This window comes from Dipodomys merriami, unplaced genomic scaffold (assembly GCF_024711535.1).
Source record: "Dipodomys merriami isolate MVZ:Mamm:240054 unplaced genomic scaffold, mDipMer1.0.p SCAF_19, whole genome shotgun sequence".
In the NCBI taxonomy this organism is placed as follows: domain Eukaryota; kingdom Metazoa; phylum Chordata; class Mammalia; order Rodentia; family Heteromyidae; genus Dipodomys; species Dipodomys merriami.
The window spans coordinates 26767412-26789859 of NW_027203270.1; the positions used below are offsets into that span (position 1 = coordinate 26767412).

At 54.9% G+C, this 22448-nt stretch overlaps 2 protein-coding genes and 1 pseudogene across 3 annotated transcripts; 2 read left to right on the forward strand and 1 right to left on the reverse strand.

The window, feature by feature from the left end:
• Window positions 1-3432: 3432 nt before the first annotated feature.
• Window positions 3433-11572, forward strand: LOC138830437 (keratin, type I cytoskeletal 42). The gene is made up of 8 exons (XM_070026814.1): window positions 3433-3603; window positions 6216-6298; window positions 6436-6592; window positions 7365-7526; window positions 8051-8176; window positions 8503-8723; window positions 11286-11338; window positions 11475-11572. The coding sequence occupies exons 1-8, from the start codon at window positions 3433-3435 to the stop codon at window positions 11570-11572; spliced, it is 1071 nt and encodes a 356-aa protein (XP_069882915.1).
• LOC138830499 (cyclin-C pseudogene) lies at window positions 9692-10584 on the reverse strand (annotated as a pseudogene).
• A 1996-nt stretch (window positions 11573-13568) lies between the features above and the next one.
• On the forward strand, window positions 13569-18823 carry LOC138830438 (keratin, type I cytoskeletal 17). Of its 2 annotated transcripts, XM_070026815.1 has the most exons (8): window positions 13569-14067; window positions 15096-15178; window positions 15842-15998; window positions 16641-16802; window positions 17322-17447; window positions 17536-17756; window positions 17879-17901; window positions 18602-18823. In XM_070026815.1, exons 1-8 carry the CDS (start codon window positions 13636-13638, stop codon window positions 18694-18696), a joined length of 1299 nt encoding a protein of 432 aa, XP_069882916.1. In that variant the 5' UTR covers window positions 13569-13635; the 3' UTR covers window positions 18697-18823. The 2 variants fall into 2 exon arrangements, with proteins under 2 accessions (XP_069882916.1, XP_069882917.1); XM_070026816.1 differs by lacking the exons at window positions 13569-14067; window positions 15096-15178 and adding an exon at window positions 15284-15365.
• The last annotated feature ends 3625 nt before the right edge of the window (window positions 18824-22448 follow it).

Genomic DNA, 22448 nt, shown 5'->3' on the forward strand with positions numbered 1-22448 from the left:
CCTTGCTTTCCCTGGCCCCTTCCCCCAGGCCTGGGCCTCCTCCAGGGCTTTCTGGTCTTGGGGTCATTGTTTAGGATGGAGACTTGGCACTGGGTGGGGGGGAGGGTTCTGCCGGCAAGGTGTTGCTAGGTGGCATCTCAGGTGCGGGCCGCAGACAAATCATTAGTGGGTGGATCCGGGTGGGGCATCCAGCCTCAGAACAGAGGCCAGGAAACTGGAGGGAGGTGTGGAGGAAACAGAGGATTCCACCAGAGGGTGGGGCTGCCAGGTGGGGCTGGGGGTGCTGGGGGTGGTGGCATACTTTTTCAGGGCTACCTGGCCTGGGTGAGGGGCTGTGAGGCAGAGGGCTAGACCATGTCCATCCTGTCCCCCTACAAGGTGCCTACAGATGATAGGGTGACTGGAAAGGAACTGATGGGGCTGGGGAGGGGGAGGAGGGGGCCCTGGCTGCAGGAAGCTGGGGTTGAATGTGGGCCTGTCATCATCCAAGCCAATGTTCCAGCTGGGAGCCCACCTCAGGCTGTGTGGCCTCTCCTGTCCCCAGCTTGATCTGTTTCTTTTCCTTGGGAGGGGGACGTAAATAGCCACGTTCCCTTCCTGGGACTCTGTCTGCACTCCAGCCAGCAGTGGCCTATAGGATCCCAGGTCAGCTGGGCCCAGGCCTGGCGTGACCTTAGCCAACTATGCATCTATTAAGCACGTACTGTATACAGGGCTTCCAGGCCATTTTACTCACTGTGTACCCTCAAACAAAGTGGGTTGAGTGTGTCAATATCTTCCCCAGTGCCTGGTCCTACTCAAACTCAGTCAATCTGGACAGTAGTTCACACTGGAAACTTCTTCCTTTACAGAAATCTCTGCAGAGGAGACTCAGGGCCTCTGGGGGGAGGGGGGTGGCCAAGCCTAGGCTCCCATTGTAGAGTTCTGTGGGGGGCCTCTTTGAGTTGGCTCATCTCTCCTGGGCCAACTGGGGAGGGGTCTCCTCCCACCCCTGGGGTCTGGGGGGGGTCTCCTCCCATCCCTGTCTCCTATCTGTCTGGGCTCTAGCAAACTAGGGCTGGGCTAAAGAAGCCCTTTTCCTCTTAGCCTTCTTCACGTAGGCTGAGCTGCTGACAAGCATGGGGGTTGCTGGGGCCTCTCCCTGCCGGGGGTGGAGGACAGGCCCAGGCATGAGACTCCCGGCTCCAGCTCCAAGGACCTCTGTGCGGCCCTCTGGCTGCCCTGCCAGGCCTCCTCCCCCGGGCTGGGAGAGTGGGAGCTGATGCTGGAGGCACTGGCTCCAGGCCCAGCTCTGACCCTGACCCTGACACTGGGGGGGGGGGGCTGACCCAACTGTGGCCACTTAAATCCTGGTGCCTCAGTTTCCCCAGAGTGTTCTTGTGAAGAGTGGAGAAGAACAGCCAGGTTTCCTTAGTCCTGGCTTAAGGATGGTCCTCCCTTGCCTGCGGGTTGGGATGGTAAACAGTGGCAGAGAGGGGTAGGTAGATGAATCGCTTGCAGAAGGAAGGGAGAAGCGGGGGGGGGGGGGGGGGCTACACGATACCGGGTCTCAAGGCTAAGGCTGGGGTCTCTGAAGGTAGAAAATAAGATTCATTTCTGTCTCCCAAGGCCTTTGAGTGACTCTGAAGAGAGTGACTTCGGCAGTGGGCTTGGGGTTGGGTCCGAGCCCTGTGGGAATTCAGGCGGGGGTGGGGGGCTGGGAGGCACAAAGCTGGGCACAGGGAGGGGTGTGAGGGGCTGCTGTCCCCTCAGGCCCTGGCTCCCTCCAGATTTGGTGCTGCGAGGCAGATAGCTCTCCATCCTGTCTAGGTAAAAGGAGAGACCACCTGCTTTGAAGCAGGAAGTTCCTCCTGCTATCAGCCTCATCCCTGGGAGCTCTGAGTCAGGTGGAATTGCTGACACCACACCTTCCTGTCCCCGGGTTCAATGCGGGCAGCGAGCCTAGGCCACCATGCTCCTCCTGTCCCTGTCCCATCCCTGGGGCCCTGGTTTGCCCCGGAGGCTCCACTTTCAGACAGGCCCTGCGCAGCCGCCAGTGTCCTGGCAGCTCCTAAATCATTAGCACGGCCGAGATTAGGCTGCTAATCTCCTTGTTGGGTTCAGTGGGTGCCAGAATGTGAGGTTGGGTCACTCCCCGGTAGGGGTGGCTGTGGGCTGCCCAGATGGGCTTCTTCCTGGGTGGTGGTGGTAGTGGGGTGCAGCGTGCTGACTGCGAGGTACCCTGGCAACCATGGTGCCTCTTTTGGGAGCCCTCCTCAGATGGGGGTGGGGCGGGGGAGGAATGAGGCCACCCTTACCGTGCTGCTCTTGGACCCTCTACCCTCAAACTTCACACCTGCCCCCTTGTTTTCTGAGCCTGACTGATGTCACTATCTTCCCAGATTCCCTCTAAGCCCTCAGGAGATAAACGGTCCCATTTCATAAGCAAGGACAGAGGCCCCTGCACTGATTTCTAGGTGAGGATCCATCACCAAGTGTGTCCGCTGAGACTTAGGGACCCGTCCCCCTCCCTCCCCCACCTGGAGCTTGGGCTGTCTCCTTTCCAAGACTTCAGAGAGTCCTGAGAGAGCTGGGGACGTCCTTAGGTCAGTCCAGGGGGCTCTGTGAGGGGTGCGTTATACCAGGGGAAACCTGTGGGGCTCCCTGGGGCCCTGGAATATGGAGGTGTGGGGAGGGACAGGCCAGCCTCTAGGCTCCCAGACCTGTAGAGCCTTGTTCCAGGCTCTTCCTGGCTCCCAGGCTGGATTCTCTGACTTCTCCCCACCTCCCCACAACCTCCCCCCAAAATGAGCTCAGCGCCTAATTGTAGCCGAGGATGGAGGATCATCCTAGCCTCAGGGCTGCAATACCAGCACTACCTTTGTTTTGGAACAAACAATGGACCACTTAGAGATGGCCAGGCCAGGGCTGAGCCCAGGACAGGACTGGGCCCAGGGATACACCCGGCCTGTCCAGCCCAGGCCTCAGGGCCTAGCTAGCTGGTTCAGAGGCAAATTGCATAGGTGAAGTTTTGGCTCGGACTTCAAGGGGCCAGGGACCCAGCCTTCCTGTCAGCCTTGAGTATAAAGGGTGGACCGGGGTCTCCAGCCACCCCAGACAGACCCTGTGCCTGATCCTGTGGACACCATGGCCGCCACCACCACCAGTATCCGCCAGTTCTCCACCTCTGGTTCCATCAAGGGCCTGTGCACACCTGGTGGGGGCTTGTCCCGGATGTCGACTGTCCGGGTTGGGGGCGCATGCCGGGCCCCCAGCCTCCTAGGAGGTGGCAGCTGTGGCACCATGTCGGCCGCCTCCTCTCGCTTCTCAGCGGGCCTGGGGGGTGGCTACGGCGGTGGGTACACCTGCAGCCTGGGAGGGGGCTTTGGCTCCAGCTTTGGCTCTGCCTTTGGTGTGTCCGATGCCCTGCTGGGGGGTGGCGAGAAGGAGACCATGCAGAACCTCAACGACCGCCTGGCCTCCTACTTGGACAAGGTGCGTGCCCTGGAGGAGGCCAACGCGGACCTGGAGGGGAAGATCCGTGAATGGTACAAGAAGCAGGGGCCTGGGCCTGCACCAGACTACAGCCATTACTTCAAGACCATTGAGGAACTGCGGAGCAAGGTAGGAAGCCCCTGTTCCTTGCCCTCTGCTTGAGTGCCTACCTTTGTCTTTCTTTCTTTCTTTTGCCAGTCCTGGGCTTGAACGCAGGGCCTGAGCACTGTCAGCTTCTTTTGCTCAAGGCTAGTACTCTACCACTTGAGCCATAGCACCACTTCTGTTTTTTTCTTTTTTTATTGTGAAAATACTGTACAGAGGAGTTACAATTACCTGGGCAAGATAATGAATACATTTCTTATCAAGCATTGTTGCCTCCTCCTTTGACCACTTCTGTTTTTTTTCTGCATATGTGGTACTGAGGAATAGAACCCAAGGCTTCATGCATGTGAGGCAAGCCTCTACCACGAAGCCACATTCCCAGCCCTTTATTTTTTTAAATTGTGCTAGTACAGGGGCTTGGACTCAGGGCCTGGGTACTGTCCCTGAGCTTTTTTGCTCAAGTGCTCTACCACTTGAGCCATAGCTCCACTGCTAGCTTTTTGTGGATTACTTAGAGATAAGAGTCTTACAGACTTTTCTTTCCCGACTGGCTTTGAACCATGATCTTCAGATTTCAGCCTCCTGAGTAGCTAAGATGACAGGCTTGAGCCACCAGTGCTGTGGACCTGTTTCAGATTTTGCAAACAACTCTTCCCATCCCAGACCTCCCTCATTCGTTCACTCTCTTCTTGGGGGGCCAGCCCCATGCCATCCTTGGGTCTTGGGCCTGGGAGATACTCTGTGCCATGAAGTTGTTTTGAGTTCTTGGGGTAGGAGAGCTCCTCTATTCCTATGAGGAGTTTGTCTGGGGTGGGGTCAGCTTCAAGTCTTTGATGGTGGGAGCGGGATATGAGGCTTCACCTCGCCTTCTGGTTATTCTCTTCTTCTCTGTGGCTGCCCTCTTGTCTGCCTCACCTCCTCCAGCAGCCTTCCCAGATAGATGTTTATTTGTCTTCTATCCCCAGATCTTAGGATCCAGTCTCCACAACACTTTGGGGTGCAGTACATGCCCTACTGATCGTGTTAAGTGTGTGTGTGTGTGTGTGTGTGTGTGTGTGTGTGTGTGTGTGTTGAATCTTTCTCATTCTCTCTGGAGTGATCACTCTGGTGGGGGAGTGAGGCAGGGGTTCTCTGAAATTGAGAGCTGTGCTTTCCCATTAGACTGGAAGCTAGTCAGATGGAGGAGACACCCCTCCCCTCATGATCTCTAAGAACATGGTCTTGGCATTCTGAAAACTTGGCTGCTCCCATCTTGGCACACACCTGATCTGGAAGGGACCGTAGTACTGCAGCCCCCAGGCCAGCAGTGATGGATAAAGCAGGCTGGGCCTGATCTGAATCTGGACCTTGAGGCCTGCCCAGACTCTGGGGTAGACAGCTGGGTCTGGTGCTGCTCTGCCCTGCCTTGTGAGGACTTTTGCCTGCCTCGCGGCCTGGGACCTCCACCAGATAGGGGAATTCCTGTAATTTCCCCCTTGGAAGCCAAGCTCCTGGCAGTGCCAGATCAGATACTCTGCTTGGTCTGGGTGGCAGAGAAGCCAGGGGATCCCTGGTGAGTCAGCACTCTGGGCTGTGTGTGTGTGGGGGGGCGGGGGGTCAGCCAGCAGTGCCTTACTAGGCCTCTGAACCCCCTCCCACTGCTGGGGCTCTCAGTACCACCGAGGAGAATGAGGAGAGCGAGGAGAGCGGGAATGGGGTCTCCACAGAATTCACATGAGAACAAATGCCTCCCCCCCTCCCCCAGACTCCTCAGCCTGACCCAGGGTCCTTAAAGAACATAGGGCCTTGGGGGAGGGGGGTCTCTGGGAGTGGGGGGGTTGGGAAGGACCCTAGAAATATGTGTTTTCTCCCTTTTGGCTCTTCTATGCTGCAGCCCCCAGCCTGGTAACATGTCAAATTCTACCTAGCCACTGGAAAACTCTTCTCTCCTCTGCTCCCTTCTGGCTGCATGCAAGAACCTCTTCTCTTCTGTACCCTGTGGCCTTTAATCCGGGCATTTCTTGGACATTTCTCACATTTGTAGTAGCAGCAGTAATAAGGAGTCTTCTAGGCTCCTTCCTGGGCCCTACCCTTTCACCTTCTCATTTCAACCACCCAGATGCCTTGTGGGAAAAGAAAGCCTTGCCCAGGATTTGAGGTGGGACCAGTTAGAACCTCATCAATCAATTAATTAATCACTTAATTAGACAACCGTACCCCAGAGGCAGGTTCTGAGTCAGGCATGGTGCCCAGGTCAGGGAATTCCAAAAAAGAGCAGCTCTGAAGTGGCCTCATTCCCCTGCAAGCTCAGAGGGGGAAGCGAGGGCAAACGGTGGAAACATGGATGAGGTTGGCCCTGATCTGAAGTGCTGGGAAAGAGAGATGAGCAGGGAGAAGTGACCCAAGAAGGCTTCCTAGAGGAGGTGGCAAGTAAGCCTGGAGGCAAATTGAGTTGGAGGAGCGAGGTCCTGGTATCCCTGTTTACCTGTGCTAGGGGATCAGGCCTCCATGAAGGGTTCACAGCCAGGTGTTCAGAGGAAGGTACAATGGGCCCCCTTTCCTTCCTGTCCTGGACCACTCCCTAAAAGATTGCAGAAGGGATATTGCAACCTGGGGTGTCAGGGATGTTTGCTCAGGGAGCCCACTGTCCCTCCCAGATCCTGGCAGCGACCATCGACAATGCCAGCTTTGTGCTGCAGATCGACAATGCCCGCCTGGCAGCTGATGACTTCCGCACCAAGTGAGTCCAGGTGTCCCTGGCTGGTTGCCGGGGGCCTAGGGGTGGTCCTCCAGCCCTGCATCCCTTGGAGCACTCTGGGGGGGGGTTTCAGGGTGTCCTGGGGGACACTCCACAGCCTATACCTCCAACTCTGCCAGGTACGAGACGGAGCTCAACCTGCGCATGAGCGTGGAGGCCGACATCAATGGGCTGCGCAGGGTGCTGGATGAGCTGACCCTGGCCAGAGCCGACCTGGAGATGCAGATCGAGAGCCTGAAGGAGGAGCTGGCCTACCTGAAGAAGAACCACGAGGAGGTGAGGGTGGACTGGCAAAGGCTGGGAACAGTCAGCCTGGGCTGCACAATCTGTCTGGGAGCCAACTACGAGGGCCCAGTCTCTTCTTTGGTGGGTGCCTGGCCGGGACCTGAGGCCCTGGGACTTCTAACCCTTCTCCAGACATCCTGCTCTTGTCCCCCTTAGGCATGGCCTACTGCATGGTGACAGTTAACTTACGAATGAGCAAATCAGTCTAACACACAATGCTAATTAGTACAATTAACTATAATAGTCTTAATAACCAGGAACATTTGGCCAGCACAGATTCACAGGCATTATTTCAGCTGATATGGACAATAGGAGAAAGAGCTTCTTTTTTTCTTTGCCTTAAAGGAATAGGCTCAGAGAGGTTAAGGGATTTGTTCAAGGTTGTACAGACACACACCTACCTTTAGGTCTGTCTCACTCATCCCCTGGATGTGGAGATGTTGGCCTCAGCCTGTGGGGTTGGTGGGGGGGGATGCATCAGAGGATCAGGGTGGTGAGCGGGGGCTGCCTTCTCTTTTCCATACACTGGCAGTTGCCTTCCCTCTCTGCCCCAGTGCAGTCTTGGGATGTTCAGAAGTGGTCAGGGGAGGTGGCTGGTACCCAGAATCCTGTGTGTTTGAGATGTGGCATGTCCCTCTATCTTGAGGGTGAGGAGCTAGCTGTCTGTTTGCCTAGCTGTCACCTGCTTGTATCTCACTGGCATCCCAGAATCTGTTCTCAGGGTAGTTCTGCTTAAGTTCCTACTTTGTTCCCCCCTGCCCAGGAAATGAATGCCCTGCGTGGCCAGGTGGGAGGCGATGTCAATGTGGAGATGGATGCGGCTCCCGGCGTGGACCTGAGCCGCATCCTCAATGAGATGCGGGACCAATACGAGAAGATGGCGGAGAAGAACCGCAAGGACGCGGAGGACTGGTTCTTCAGCAAGGTGGGTGGCCGTGTGGGAGCAGGTGTGCACTTAGGTACCCACACCAGCCCTGGCGTGCCGCAGCAAGCCACAGCTACTGCAGATCCTCAGACTGTCCCAGCTGGAAGCATCTTTGGAAACCACTGGGATCAACACTCATGCTTTCATGTCAGATGGGAGGCCCAGAGATATTTCAGCCTCACACAGCACTCCTCCAGGGCCTAAATGGGTCCAGGTGTTCACAACCCAGCCCAGGGTTTTCCATCCACCCGTGACACTTACAGGATGTGTCTTTGATGTGTAAACTCATGCTCCGGGAAAGCAGCAACTGGCTCACAAAGGACAGCTGATGGGGGATAGGGGTATCTCTCTTTGGGGTCAGTTAGGGGGACAAGTGCTCATTCTGCAGAGTGTACTGAGTTCGACTAAGTTCTTTACAGGCTGGTGCCAATGCTTTAGCAACGCATAAGAGACCCAGGTACAGCTCAAAGAGGGAAAGGCTTGGGGACAGCCTTAAGCCCCCTGCTGAAGGTATTCTCTTCCAGACTGAGGAGCTGAATCGAGAGGTGGCCACCAATACGGAGGCACTGCAGAGTAACAGAACGGAGATCACCGAGCTCCGTCGCTCTGTGCAGAACCTGGAGATTGAGCTGCAGTCGCAGCTGAGCATGGTATGACCCACATCCCATGCCCTGCCTTGTATCTGTTACCTTGGGGTGGGCCCTGCTGCATGGACTGCCCCCCCTCCCACTAACCTCAACTCAGAGAACCAGAAACGCCCCTCTCTTATCATGTTACTTCATGCTCAGGGGTCCTGCCCCTCTCTGTCCTGGAAGCACCCACAATGCACCCAAATGGGATCCCTTTTCTGGGCGTCCGCTGTAGGGAAGGGTCCTTTATAATCTCTCCATCCATCTACCATCTATCTGTCTATCTATCTATCCATCCATCCATCCATCCATCCATCCCTCCATCCATCCTATCCCTTGGCTTGCAGAAAGCATCGCTGGAGAACAGCCTGGCGGAGACGGAGGCCCGCTACGGGGCCCAGCTGGCCCAGCTGCAGGGCCTGATCAGCAGCATCGAGCAGCAGCTGTGCGAGCTGCGCTGTGACATGGAACGGCAGAACCATGAGTACCAGATCCTGCTGGATGTGAAGACCCGGCTGGAGCAGGAGATCGCCACCTACCGCCGCCTGCTGGAGGGCGAGGATGCCCAGTGAGTTGGGGGTGCCAAAACACTAGTTATGGGGGTAGGCTGGTGACTAGCTTGGCCCAGGGAGACGTGTTGGGACCCCAGTGACAGACAGGAGGTGTGAGTGAGGAGAGTTGCAGGAGTGCAAGAGAACCATTCAGGGTCTAGACTAGATGATGGCAATAAAGGGATTGTGGAAGGATCTGGAGGGGAGGGGTGTGATCTGGCTGTACAGGGGTGAATGGGTGAGAGGGATGAGGAGGGTTTAGAGGGGTCTATCAGGAGCCTGGGGCAGGGTGTGGGGTTAGCAGAGGCCGGGAGCAGAGAGAACAGGCAGGGGATAGACCTGAGTTAAAAACAGCAGGACTGTACGCCCAGGCACGGGAGTGAGCGTGGCTCCATCAGAGCTTAGAAAACGCCGAGTAATCACCTGGAGGAGTGGATGCTGATGATGACCCGGGGTTTCTGGCTTCAGTGACTGGCAATGTCATTAGTCAGGATGAGCTGAGGAGTGGGGCATGTGACAATCTTGTTTGGAGTTGGGACTATGGGTCAAAGCCCCAATGTAAAGGGCAGAGAATGTCCCCATTCCTTTTCTTTTTGGTTTTATGCTTTTATTCTTCTGTAACTTTTTGCCCTAACACACAACAAGCAGCCTAAAAGTTAGTGTCCATTTACACTCAAAAAGTTTAAATTAGTGTATGGGGTTTCATTATTATTATAGGTATCACTCAACATAGAGAGTACACCTTTTTTTCTGAACAAATTTCCTATAAAATTAAATCTTAACATATAAAATTCTATTTCTACTATTTAGGGAAACCAAAAGTATTCTTCCAAAAAAGCAAGCATACAAACCAAACTGTTGTCTAATGGCATAATAAAATCATATGTAATTGCAGCAAATCTTTAAGTCAGAAAAACACGGTAATTTCCTAAAGCTGAAAGTACCAGTGACTGTGGCAATGGAATTATTGCCTTATCTTCTCCACCATCATCTTGTAGCTCCAGGCCCTGCCACTAGTAGAGAATCACTCTGGGGATTTCTGTTTGGAGGTGGTTTTGGTTTTGGCATCTTACTAAGAATAGTAGCCATTTCTTTTTTCTCATCGAAATTCTTCCAGTGCTCATACAGTTTAAAAATAACCCTGATTATTTCCAAAATCGTCTCCATGTCTACAGAAAGTTCAGCAAACCACTGTCTGGCATCTTTCTGCTGTACAACACAGGCCACACGTAGGCAAGCTAGAGCGATCATGAAAGTCCGTTCTGTAGGTATCATTCACTATTCTCCATGCAAGGGGAAGCAACGTGTCTTCTTGGTCCATGTCCTGCACATACTGGAGCAAAGGTCTGTAAGGATGATACACGATCAAGCAACAATCCATTAGTTCTAGTAGATAGAATTCACATTCTAATATATGATTCATCTTATAATGGAATTCTTTTGGGAAGGCAAATGAAAATCTAGTTTTCAATACAGAAGTAGCAGCAGCAATCAACCTCATATTAGAAACCACTCTAAATTCTCTACTTTGGATGCCAAAAACACACATGTAGGAGCCAATAATACAGGATCTATACTTTTCAGAGAATACCTGGCATGGAATCTCTTGAAATAAACGGTAGCAGTAGCGATAACTTGATGTCTTAATTTAAGATGTTCACCTAATGCTTGGATAACATTTGATAAAAAATATTTGTACCTTCCAATACTCTTCTTCTGAGAGAAATTTTAAGTCCTTTTGGTGCTTCTTCAATAGATCTTATTTATCCAGAATCCATTGTAAATAATGGGAGCTCTGCCAAAAGTTCCCTGCCATGGAATACAGCTCTCCCTGATGAAATAGCACCAGCCGGCTGTATATGGTCTCGGAGCGATCATAGACGCGGCCAGTATGGTGACCCAGCTCCGGGATCTCCTTTTTTTTGCCAGTCCTGAGGCTTGTACTCAGGGCTTGGGCTCTGTCCCTGCACTTGTCTGTACTCAAGGTTAGCACTCTACCACTTGAGCCACAGTGCCACTCCTGGCCTTTAATGAGTGGATTATTGGAGATCAGAGTCTCCTGGACTTTCCTACCCGGGCTGGCTTTGAACTGTGATCCTCAGATCTCAGCCTCCTGAGTAGCTAGGATTACAGGCGTGAGCCACTGGTGCTCATTCCCATTTTTAATGATACATTCCAGGCTTTTTTTTTTTTTGCTTTCTGCCAATGGTAAAGTCCATTGGTAGTCTAACCACAATCTCTCTTGCTTTAATGGAGTATTTTGTTGAGCCCTCTAGGATATGGAAAAACAAAACCCCGCTTGCTCAGCTTCTCCTTGTAAATCTGGGGTTAGTGGCCACAGAGTAGTCACAAAATGCCTTGGGCTGCTCCTTTCCTTCCTCCCGTGGCAGGCCGGCTGGGAGCCTGTGTTAGTTGATCTTTCTCCACGCATGCCTAGCTATGGTTTCCCAGGGTGTGAGAACTCCTCTCCTCTCTTTCGGGCCTTCCCAGGTGTTGCAGCTCCCCAGAAGGGTTGGGGGGGAGGGGTCCTGCCGGCAAGCTGGCACCAGTGAGCTGACAGGTGTTCTCTCTTCCTATAGCCTAGCCACTCAGTACTCCTCTTCTTCCATGGCCTCCCAGTCCACTCGGGAAGGTAAGAGCTGCCTTGTCCAGGGGAGGGATGGAGAGGGAGGGAGAAGAAAAGAGAAGGACCCTTCTGTGCTGAGTTTGGGGTGAAGACTCCTGTCTGAGACTCCTACACTACCCCTCCCCCCATCATCCCCCTGTAGGCACCGTGACCAGCCGCCAGGTGAGAACCATCATGGAGGAAATCCAGGACGGCAAAGTGGTCTCTTCCAGAGAGCAGGTCCACCGCTCTACCCACTGAGGCCCCCAGCTCCAGGTGACAGCCCAGTGCTGGAGCAGTCCGTGCCTCCAACTCCTAGAACCTGCTCTCATGTTGGAGTGTCCATCGGGGCCCTCTTTCATGATCTGCTGCCGCTCTGCACCTGCTCCCCTCCTCTCTCCCTCTCCCATCCCCCTCCCCGGTTCCTGATCCAGGGACCTGCTGGGTTTACCCCAGTGGTTGCTAATAAAGCTTTGCTGAAGCACAGTCCTTGAACTTGTGATCTATCTGGTTGGGCAGACTAGGAAGGAGGAGAATTCACAGAGCGTTTGGTATCGCTTGTCACCTGCCCACCTGTTCTGCCCACTCCATCCCAGCCTGGGGCTCCTGGGAAGATGGGAAGGGAGGAGGTGGAAGGATTGGGGGTGGAGGCCTGAGACAGTCTGCCGGGGTGGGAATGTTTCTAAGAGTCAGTCTCTGGGCCCTGTCTCCTGTGGCTGGTTCCTAGGACGGCCCTCAGATTTTCGGGGGTGGTGGTGGTGGCGTTGTATACATGTTCTAGAATATTACCTGGGTCAGAGCAGAGTCAGGAGGGACAGGCAGGGCCTTTTTGCAGCAATGGTCCAGAACACTGCTGGGTGATCAGGTGGCAGTAGTGGGGTATTGTCTAGGAAGCCAGACCGGCTCTTCCCGGCTCAGCTGGGTGTGTTTGTGGGGGGGGGGAGGACGGGGTGGCCATTGTGCATGTGAGTGTGGGGGGCGTCCTGTTTGCTTTGGTGACTTGGCAGCTGTGAGCTATTGGGGAATCTCTTTTACCTGCTGGCAGGGTCTGTCTGGGCCTGTCTGGGAGGTGGAACCCATTGGCAGTCTGAAACAAGACCACATTCTGCCCAGCAAGCCTGCTGGGACCCTGGGATGGAGGGCTGGCTCTGTGTGATGGGCAGGGCAAGGTGGAGTTGTAGGGGTGGGGTGGGGCCCAAGACCCACCCCAGGAGCTGTATGGTGGGGATCCTGGGCAAGGGGGTGGGAGTGCAGTGCTGGAGAGGGATGTTTGCCACCTGGCCGGGATCTGAGATCTCGACTTCTCCCCTTGCCCTGAGGTGTCTGGGGGTGCAGAGGGGTGAAGGAAATGGGAGACAAGCCCCTCGCATTCTCCACACAATCCCTTCTTCATAGGACATCCCTCCTACAGCCCACCTCCCCTTTTTCCTCTTTGGATGCTCCACCTGTAGGATAAGGTTTAGAAGAGGAGGCTGAGCTCCAAGGGGATCTAGGGCTGGGAGCAGGGTCAGAAAACTGACCAGATAGAGCTGCAGTCTCAGGAAGGGTCCCTGAGTATCAGGACTGCTGGAGGGATGGGTGCTGTGGTTTGGTGAAGAAGAAGAAGAACAAAGCGGGTAGCTAGTCCAGTCCAGTTGAGGAGTGAGAAGGCGCTGTTGTGCCCAGTCCATTCCTCCCTGAGTCTCAGTGTCCTGCCTGAGGCCTGAGGAGTCTGAGTGTGGTAGAGTCCAGCCCATTGGCCTCAGGTCCAGATTCTAAGGCAGGACGGGCCCCTCCCTGGTCCTTCCGATCTCCCCAGCACCTAGTCCTTTCCTGCCACGTAGGTGGTGTGGAATGGCGTAAGAGCTGGGGTGTCTCGCTCCCCACCCTCTTTCCCCATCAGATCCAGCATCCAGGTAGCTGGGCTGGGGTGGCAGCTTCCTGGGAGAGCTGGGTGGCAGTGGTGACGTCGCCTTCTCTTCTTCTCCGTATTAGGTCATGGGAAAGCGTAGCTGGAGGGCCTCCCTGAATCACAGGTGACGGGGCCTGAGACCAGAGACACACACGCACACGCATAGGGCACCTAGCATCGGGGGTTTGGAGAAATGAGGCAGAGCCCTGATGGTGGGAGGGGAGGGGGCCCAGAGCTACCTGGGAGCTGGCCAGCGGCCAGGGGGTGATGAAAGCCCAGGGGAATGGAAACAGAGCAGCAAGCCTGTTGAAATCGCAACGCCCACTTGCCGACTTATAAAGGAAGCAGACTAGCCCCGACAGCAACACGCTTCTTGGCACCTCTCTCTTCCTCCCGAGCCCTCTTGCTCTGTGCCTGAGGCCCTCTGCCTACCATGACCACCACCATCCGCCAGTTCACCTCCTCCAGCTCCATCAAGGGCTCCTCGGGCCTGGGGGGCAGCTCGTCGCGTGCCTCCTGCCGGCTCTCGGGCAGCCTAGGCGCTGGCTCCTGCAGGTTGGGGTCGGCCAGTGGTCTGGCCAGCGCCCTGGGAGGCAGTAGCTACTCCAGCTGCTACAGCTTCGGCTCTGGCAGTGGCTATGGAGGCAGCTTTGGGGGGGTTGATGGGCTGCTGGCGGGGGGTGAGAAGGCCACCATGCAGAACCTCAACGACCGTCTGGCCACGTACCTGGACAAGGTCCGTGCCCTGGAGGAGGCCAACACCGAGCTGGAGATCAAGATTCGGGACTGGTACCAGAAGCAAGCCCCGGGGCCTGCCCGAGACTACAGCCATTACTACCAGACCATCGAGGACCTGAAGAACAAGGTAGGACCAGCCCTGGGATGCTGGCTGGAGGGGCATGATGGAGGCATAACTTCTCTGCCATCCCCTGCCCTCTATGGAGTCCTGGACTCCCTATTTGAGTGCTTTAGGGGAGCCAAAGGCAGTTTGGCTCTGGCCTGACCTTCAGGAGTCTACAACCTCCTCTGGTGGGGACAAACAAGCCCCCTGGGGCCCTTTGGAATTATGCTTCCTCCTCTGGGGGTATCAGAGAGGACAGGAGGATGCGTGTGGAGGGCGGGGCCTCACAGCAGGGCTAGCTACTGGATATCTCTCCTTTGGAGCAGGGTCAGCTGAATGGGCTTTGGAGGGGGAATGGTGAGGTTTGAGTGGGCTGAAAGGTACTGCTATAGGTGAGGAAGGAGGGTGTGTGTGTGGTAATCTCAGGGGTCCCCAGACCTTTCTTTGCTTGGGGCTTGGCAAACCCTGGAGGGTGGGGCTGCCTGCCTGAGCCCAGGGGTTATGACTCCCGACACGAAACTACTGCTGGTGAAGGCTTCTCTAACTACCTTTCGCAGGGGAAACTCCAGTGGGTTGTAACACACACACACACACACACACACACACACACACACACACACACACACACACACACACACACACACACACACACACACACACACACACATCAGCAGGAATGCCCTATTTCTCCTTTGCTCTCTGGGATTCTGGTATAGCTTCTGCCCTGAGGATATTCTCTCATTCTCCTCTGGTTCTCCTAGCCCCTGCCTCCTCAATTTTCAGAATGAGTCTGGCTTGTGGTGGAGGTCTTTGTGGAGAGACAAGGGCTGGTATGTATGTGTGCGCGTGGGAACAGTAGGAGAGGCGACAGCTTGTCAGACTACATACAGCTTGTCTGCCTCTGGAAACAGTGGTGGTACGGTGTAGATTGGACGGGCAGAGGGACTTGAGAGGGTGGCATCCCAGTCCCCAGTCAGGAAGAACAACTCAGAACCTGCCCCTCATCCAATGATCTGATTGCTCACTCATGTGCCCCTCCCCCCCAATTCCAGATCCTTGTGGCTACTGTGGACAATGCCAGCATCCTGTTGCAGATCGATAATGCCCGTCTGGCGGCTGATGACTTCCGTACCAAGTGAGTGCCAGCTAGCAGGCTTGAGTGACTGGGCCAGCTCAGGGAGGAGGAGGAGCTAGGGACATCCTTCTTTAGCCCAGGACTTCTGGTTGCATGTGTACAGATCCAAGTCTGAGGAGTGGGAAGAATCCTGGGAACTAAGAGCCCATCCCTTATTCCAGGATGAGCAGACACAGTGGTTTTAGAGGTCATTGGGTTTAGGGAGCTGGTAGGAGGGGGAAGGGAGAGGAGGCAGAGAGGAGAGAGGTCAGGAAGCCAATGGTGAGATCCTGTCTTGTGATGGTTCCACAGTCAAGGGCTGAAACTTGCCTTTGCATCCTCCCTCATGAGTCCTTAGAGCCCTGGAGAAAAGTAAAGCAGGCAGGAAACGAGGACACCAGTCCTGGGGGTTAAATTCAGGGCTGGGGCTCGGTCTCTTAGCTTTGTTGCTCAAGGCTAGTTGCTCTATCACTTGAGCCACAGCTCCACTTGGGACTTTTTTGCTAGTTAATTGGAGATAAGATTCTCACCTACTTCTCTGCTCAGACTGGCTTTGAACTATGATCCTAAGACCTCAGCCTCCTGAGTAGCTAGGATTATAGGCATGAAACACTGACTTAGGAGCCATGATCTGGACCTGTAAATCCAAGCAGGCCAGACTGAAGCTTCTGGCTCCCTTTGCAGGTTTGAGACAGAACAGGCTCTGCGTGTGAGTGTGGAGGCCGACATCAACGGGCTGCGCAGGGTGCTGGATGAGCTGACCCTGGCCAGAGCCGACCTGGAGATGCAGATCGAGAATCTCAAGGAGGAGCTGGCCTACTTGAGGAAGAACCATGAGGAGGTGAGCTGCTGGGACAGCAGGTCAAAGAGTTTGAGGAGTGGGTGGCAAGTCCCTGGGGCTAGGATGCAGTTGGAGAGAGCAGAGAAGGCAGGCTGGCATTAGTCATGCTGACAAGGCTAGCCTGTCTGCAGTGCCCTGACCCTGTGATCCAGAGCTGGTGTGCAGGGCGGGCTCAACCATTGCACACATACACCCTGCATCCAGGGGATGTCCCAGGGCCCTTGAAGGCCTCCTTACCGGTCTGGGCCTCCCTCACAATGACAGCAGATAGTTGAAGAGGTCAAATGCAACCCTCCAATCTGGGCTTTACATAGAAGTTTCAAGACTGGGCAGAAATTTCAGGGACAAAAACCTAGGAATTTGATTTTTTGTGTCTTTGGAGAGACCTCAATCTACTGATGGATGCACAGTCTGATGGTGCTGTCAGGGTCCATGTAGGGAATATGAACAAAAATCCTTAGGAAGGTCAAGGAAGAGGCTGGGCGGAACAAGAGGTGTGTGTGTGTGTGTGTGTGTGTGTGTGTGTGTGTGTGTGTGTGTGTGTGTGTGTGTGTGTGTGTGTGTGTGTGTGATGTGGGGAGGCTTGGGAGTGAGAGGTCATGACAAGCCCAGGTTATCCACACCATGTGTCCCTTGCCACAGGAAATGAATGCGCTGAGAGGCCAAATGGGTGGTGAGATCAATGTGGAGATGGATGCAGCCCCTGGCGTGGACCTGAGCCGCATTCTTTCTGAGATGCGTGACCAGTACGAGAAGATGGCAGAGAAGAACCGCAAGGATGCCGAGGATTGGTTCTTCAGCAAGGTGAGGGTTGTCTGTTGCAGGCCACAGAGATAGGATGCAGGGGTCTGAGCTCCAACCTTACCCCTTGCCTAGCAGCCTGGGGACTCTCCATTCTCAGTGAGCCCCATGGAACCCCAGGGGTCAGAGTTGTTTATTGTATCACCAGACCTGGGACTAAGCCAAAGCTGTGATTTGAGGATGGGTAGGGAGAAAGGAAATAGAGGCAGAAGGACGAAACTTCCGGGACTTCCCACTTCTCTCGAGAAGTCAGGAACTAGCATCAGGGTCAGGCTACACGTCCTGGGCTGGCTGGTTTTATGCCTCCCACTGGTAGAGATTAAGCATAACCTTTCAAAGGATGAATTCCTGGCCTGGGTTGTGGCAAGTTGGTGAGAGGGCAGGATAGGCCCAGGGGAGGTCAGGAAGGTAGCAGTGGCCTGGGGAGACAGCCAAGATGCTTACCTGGATGCTGAGTGGGCATCTGAATTGGGGAGAGGGATCCAGGCTCATGCACCCCCCTGTCCTGTGTCCTGTCTGCAGACTGAGGAGCTAAACCGCGAAGTAGCCACCAACAGCGAGCTGGTACAGAGTGGCAAGAGCGAGATCTCCGAGCTCAGGCGCACCATGCAGGCCCTCGAGATCGAGCTGCAGTCCCAGCTCAGCATGGTAGGGATGCTGCTACGCTCAGAGGTGAGTCCAGCACCCGGGAAGGCCACTGACACCCCCACTGACCACCCCTTCTGCTCTTCCATAGAAAGCATCCCTGGAAGGCAGCCTGGCAGAGACAGAGAACCGTTACTGCGTGCAGCTGTCCCAGATCCAGGGCCTGATTGGCAGTGTGGAGGAACAGTTGGCTCAGCTGCGCTGCGAGATGGAGCAGCAGAACCAGGAATACAAGATCTTGCTGGATGTGAAGACCAGACTGGAGCAGGAGATCGCCACCTACCGCCGCCTGCTGGAGGGCGAGGATGCCCAGTGAGTTGGGGCCTGGGGCCAAGGTTGGGGGGAGGGGGACATGGTTTGGAGTAAAGGGAGGGACCCTCAGACCCATATTTAACCTCTCCATTCTTTTCTCTTTCCTTTCCTTTATTTTGCAGCCTGCAGTACAAGCCCAAAGAACGTAAGTATCATGGAGGCTGAGGCCTGGGGGTGGGAAGCCCATCTTCCCATTTGCTGGGACACCAGTCTCCAAGAAGTTCCAGGCAGTGATGGTTGGTCCTACGCAGTGGTCAGGGAATGGACCTGTGAGGGACTAGGGGCTGAGGCTCAGAGAAAGGATCAAAGGAGAGAGACTGTCTGGTTTGATGAGGGGGTGGGGTTGAAAACTGGCCCTTACCCTGCAGATCTTAGTTCAATGGAGGAGACATGGTCCCAGCTCTGGAGACTCTCATCTGAAGAGGAGACAGGGACCTGGCTTTATAGTCTTTGTTCTTGAGCCAGATTGCCAAAAGTGATTTTATTTCTGGGAAGCTATCCTGATAAGAGAAAGGGGATATGGTCTTTTGTCTTTAAATCCTAGTTATGATTGAGGGTGGGGGGAGACTGGGAGACTGCAGAGAGAAGAAGATAGAATCCATTTGATGCAACATTGAGTGGGTCCAAAGCAAATAAACCATCTGGGGGCAGCAAGATCCATGAAACTCCAGGGGAAGGAGGGGGCCAAAGGCAGCAGGGATGTGGATGCAATGCTGAGGGCCATCAGAGAGATAACAGCGGCTTTGAGAGACTGGGAGAGGTAGTGGTCCTCTACCCAGGGGCCTGGGGACTGAGCACGGCTCTCTTGGGGTCTGCCCTCCTCCATGCATCTATTTCTCCTGCAGCCGTGACCACCCGCCAGGTGCGCACCATTGTGGAAGAGGTCCAGGATGGCAAGGTCATCTCCTCCAGAGAGCAGGTCCACCAGACCACCCGCTGAGGACTCGGCTCCCCTTGGCTATCCCCCACCCCCAGGTGGCAGGGACGCGGCTGCCCTCCTCTGCCCTGCAGCCTCTGGCCTCTCTAGCCTCAGCCCTCTGTTTCAGTCCCTTCCCCACACTCCCCTGCTCAACTCCAATAAAGCTTGTTTGACTCAATGCGAACTCCCTCCCTGTCTTGAATACAGAAGTTGTTAGTGGCCTTGGGCGGACTGGGATGGAGCAGGGGTGAGGGGAGCCAAAACTTGGACACTCACTAGCACTGACACAAGGTCAGGGGTCAGCTTACATGACATAAAGAGTAAGTCATGGGAGGCGGTCCTAAGGATGGTCCAAGCCTTGCGGTGGTCCTAGGTAGTGTGTTCTTGTCCCCTAAGTCGCACAGTGGCCTCTGGCAGATGCATGGTCTCTTTTCCTTGTGGGGCCTCATTTCTCATCCGTAAATGGAGAGGAAGATCTGAGGTGCAGGAGCGATGACTCATGTGATCCCTTGCTTCTTCCCCAGAGGGGCGAGGTGGATTGAGATGGGGAGAAGAGGGGAGTTTGAGTAGGTGGGGGAGGTAGGCAGAGTCAAAAGCCTAGTTTCTGCAAGGGGTCTCAGGATTTCCTATGGCCCCCATCCCCAGGAGCAGGAAACAAAGCTTGTGCTCCTGGGAAGGATGTAGCTTAGCAGGTGTGGGAGACAAGGTGTGTGTGTGTGTGGTCTCTGAGGATGGGGGAGAAATGGGGACCCTGTGAAGTGGCCATGCCAGGGAGCAGAGTCCCTTTCCCGGCCAGCTGGCCTCCCTGGGCGTCCTGTCTGGGGGTAGGGCTCCTCAGAGGAGGTGGGGAACGGCGTGGCGGGGAAGTGGAGGAGAAGGGGTCTCCTGTCCCAACCACACACAGAACCCTTGGAGTAGGAGCTCCACGTCATACTGGTGCCAGGCGAGGGGGAGCTGCAGGGAACAGTCAGGGAGGAGTTTGGTGCCCAGACATCTTCCTTCTAGTAAATCGGCAAGCCAGTGGGCAGGGCAGCTTCCTTCCTGGTTTTCTTCAAGGAGAAGGGTTGAGGAAACTGATAAATGAGAGTAGGGTGCTCCCATCCCAAAGCATTGCAGGGCGTGGTGTGTGTGTGTGTGTGTGTGTGTGTGTGTGTGTGTGTGTGTGTGTGTGTGTGTGTGTGTGTGTGAATTCAGATCTGTGCCCTACTACACACACCTGCCTTTCATGTGCCTGGAGGGAGGGGGGGCAGGAATGCCTGAGTTCCCTGAGCTCCTGGCATGGTGGAGTCTGGGGACCTGGGGAAGCTGTAGTGGAGATATGGGGACTTCAGGGGGTCCCAGGCCCACACTGGACCTTGAAAGGCACAGTATAGGATGAGAAGTAGAGACACTGATGTTGGAAGGGTGACTTCCACTTGGGGGGCTGGCTGCAGCTGAGAGAGCTGGGCAAGCATTGTACTATCAGTGCTGGGGCCCCTCAGTTGCCTGGCAGCGAGGATGGTTCTGTAGCTCGCATGGGGGCAGGAAGGAGTCAGGTTCCCCCAGCCCCCTTGGCACATCCGGCCCCAACCTGAAGAACCAGCCCTAGGCTAGGATGGCTCATCCTGGAGGAGGGTGAGCTCATTTATCTGAACCATGGTCCTAGGAAGCAGGGAGAGTCTGGGGAGAGGCACCCCATTGTGTGGATGGGGACACTGAGGCTATGAGGAACCATGAGTCAATCCTTCTCTTGGAGGCCGGGCATCAGGAGGGTGGAGCGAGGGAGGGCGGACAGTGGATCCCACTCTGAACTGACAAAAGCTACCCAAACTCTAACTTCTGCCATGGTTGCTGTTATTTGCAGGGAGGGCTGTCTTCTGGCGACATTGTGGGGACCCACTCTTAATAATAGGGGCATCAGGTGCCAGTAGCATCTGCTTATAATCCTAGCTACTCAGGAGACTGAGATGTGAAGATCATGGTTCAAAGTCAGCTGGGCAGAAAAGCCTCCGTGAGACTCTTATCTCCAATTAACCACTCAAAACCAGAAGTGGTGCTGTGGTTTAAGTGGTAGAGCAGTAGCCCTGAGGACAAAGAGCTTAGGGACAGTGCCCAGGCCCCCAGTTCATGCCCTACAACAGGCAAAATAAAATAAAATAGAGGAGCATGAAGAGGGGGTCAGAATGTCTTAGCTGAGCTCTTCGGCTGGGACTGAAGTTCTTCTCCATAAAGTGTGCCAGAAGAAAGCGTCTACCAGGCCCAGGGATCCTCAAGGCACACTGTTAGGAACTCAGATGGCTCTGTTCTGGCATTACAAGCAGCCCTAGGCTACTGGGACCTGTGCTTGTGCCTGGATTGGGGAATCAGTGGTGGGATTCCATGCAGGGGGCGTTGCTGTCCATCCATGCGTACTCTGCTCACATCCACGTCGGACAGCCTGGTTAATGTTACCCTTCAACTGCGTCATTCACTCCCCTGTGACAGAGATAGCTCTGACTCCCTTCTCGGCTGGCCCTGGACATTTTCTCTACCATTAACCCACCCTGGTAGGGGCTGACCTGGAAGTGTTTCTACAGGAAGATGGATGTGGCAGCAAGCAGGGATTCCTTGGAGACCTAAGGGAAACAGAGAGACCAGAGGCAGGGCTGTTCTGTCCCCCAAAACAGAGCTTGATAGAACCTTGGGCCTCCTTTGAGGGGCTCTTGTTGACCGGTGCCAGGGACAGTAACAGCTCTGCACGCAAAAGCTCTAGGTGGCTTTGTTCTGGCTCAACAGTTTTCTTCTTCCTCCCTGTTACCCAGGAGCCTGTGGGTCTCCTGCCAGGTGTGTGTGTGTGCACTCATGGCTCTGTCATAGTCCTCTATCTCTCAGCCTTCCTGAGCTGCCTCTAGCCTCCCCAGCCTGGGAATCCCCTAGGGAGCTTGTAAAACAGCCCCACGACCAGGCTTGTCCTGGGCAATGCTGATGCAGGGCAGGTTTGAGAATCACTGTGTGTGCATTGATGCCTGGTGTTGGCCAATGATATTTCCCAGCCAACTCGAGTGTGACATGACCTCATGCCTGAGGAGGGGCGGGGCTCAGGGGGTTGGGGGAGGGATGGAGGAAGACTCCACTGCAGGGAGGGGCGCCAGCTCTTTGGCAAGGAGTCTGTGCCCCCTGCCCGCCTTGGCTTTGTGGCCCTGGTCCTGACAATCTCAGGACAGATACATGTCACAGTCACCGAGGACTTGTCCCACACTCTTTCTCTGCCTGGGGTCCAGCTGTAGCTTCCTATTCCAGGAGGAAGAGGGCAGTCTGTCCTTGTGCAGAGGAGACTTAGCGGGTAACACCTTTCCAGCAGCCTCTTGTGGTGAGGACTGGGGGTGGTGGCGGCAAGCACTTCAACAGTCTGTCTTCCTGGCCACGAGGTTCTCTCCGGGGACAAATAAGTTTTTCTAAGGTTCGACTCTGTCATGGTCTCCCTCACCTCACCCATAGTGCTAGGCACATGGTGATCTAGGTTGATCTAGGTGGCTGAGGAGTTTGAGGGGTTGGTGAGCAACTTCCTGCCTTCTCAGGCCATGCAAACCCCTCCCCACCACAAGCCTTCCCAGCTGGGCTGTGCATGATCCTCCAAACTTGCCCTAGAATGGAGGTGTGTATATGTGTATGTGTGTGTGTGTATGTGTGTGCACGTGCGTGCATATGTACATATGTACGTACCTGTGGTTCCCCTCCTCTTCAAGTGTATGTGTGTATACTGGGACAGAGGATGAATAGTCCCAGAGACCCCAGGGTGAGAGTTGGCATGAACA

What these genes read in the sequence shown, in the direction of transcription:
- LOC138830437 (XM_070026814.1), top strand. Translation starts at nt 3,433, where the DNA reads ATGCAGAACCTCAACGACCGCCTGGCCTCCTACTTGGACAAGGTGCGT. An exon ending in TTGAGGAACTGCGGAGCAAG is followed by an intron (nt 3,604 to 6,215) that starts GTAGGAAGCCCC and finishes TGTCCCTCCCAG; the next exon opens with ATCCTGGCAGCGACCATCGA. An exon ending in TGAAGAAGAACCACGAGGAG is followed by an intron (nt 6,593 to 7,364) that starts GTGAGGGTGGAC and finishes CCCCCTGCCCAG; the next exon opens with GAAATGAATGCCCTGCGTGG.
- LOC138830438 (XM_070026815.1), top strand. Translation starts at nt 13,636, where the DNA reads ATGACCACCACCATCCGCCAGTTCACCTCCTCCAGCTCCATCAAGGGC. An exon ending in TGAGGAAGAACCATGAGGAG is followed by an intron (nt 15,999 to 16,640) that starts GTGAGCTGCTGG and finishes CCCTTGCCACAG; the next exon opens with GAAATGAATGCGCTGAGAGG. An exon ending in TGCAGTCCCAGCTCAGCATG is followed by an intron (nt 17,448 to 17,535) that starts GTAGGGATGCTG and finishes GCTCTTCCATAG; the next exon opens with AAAGCATCCCTGGAAGGCAG.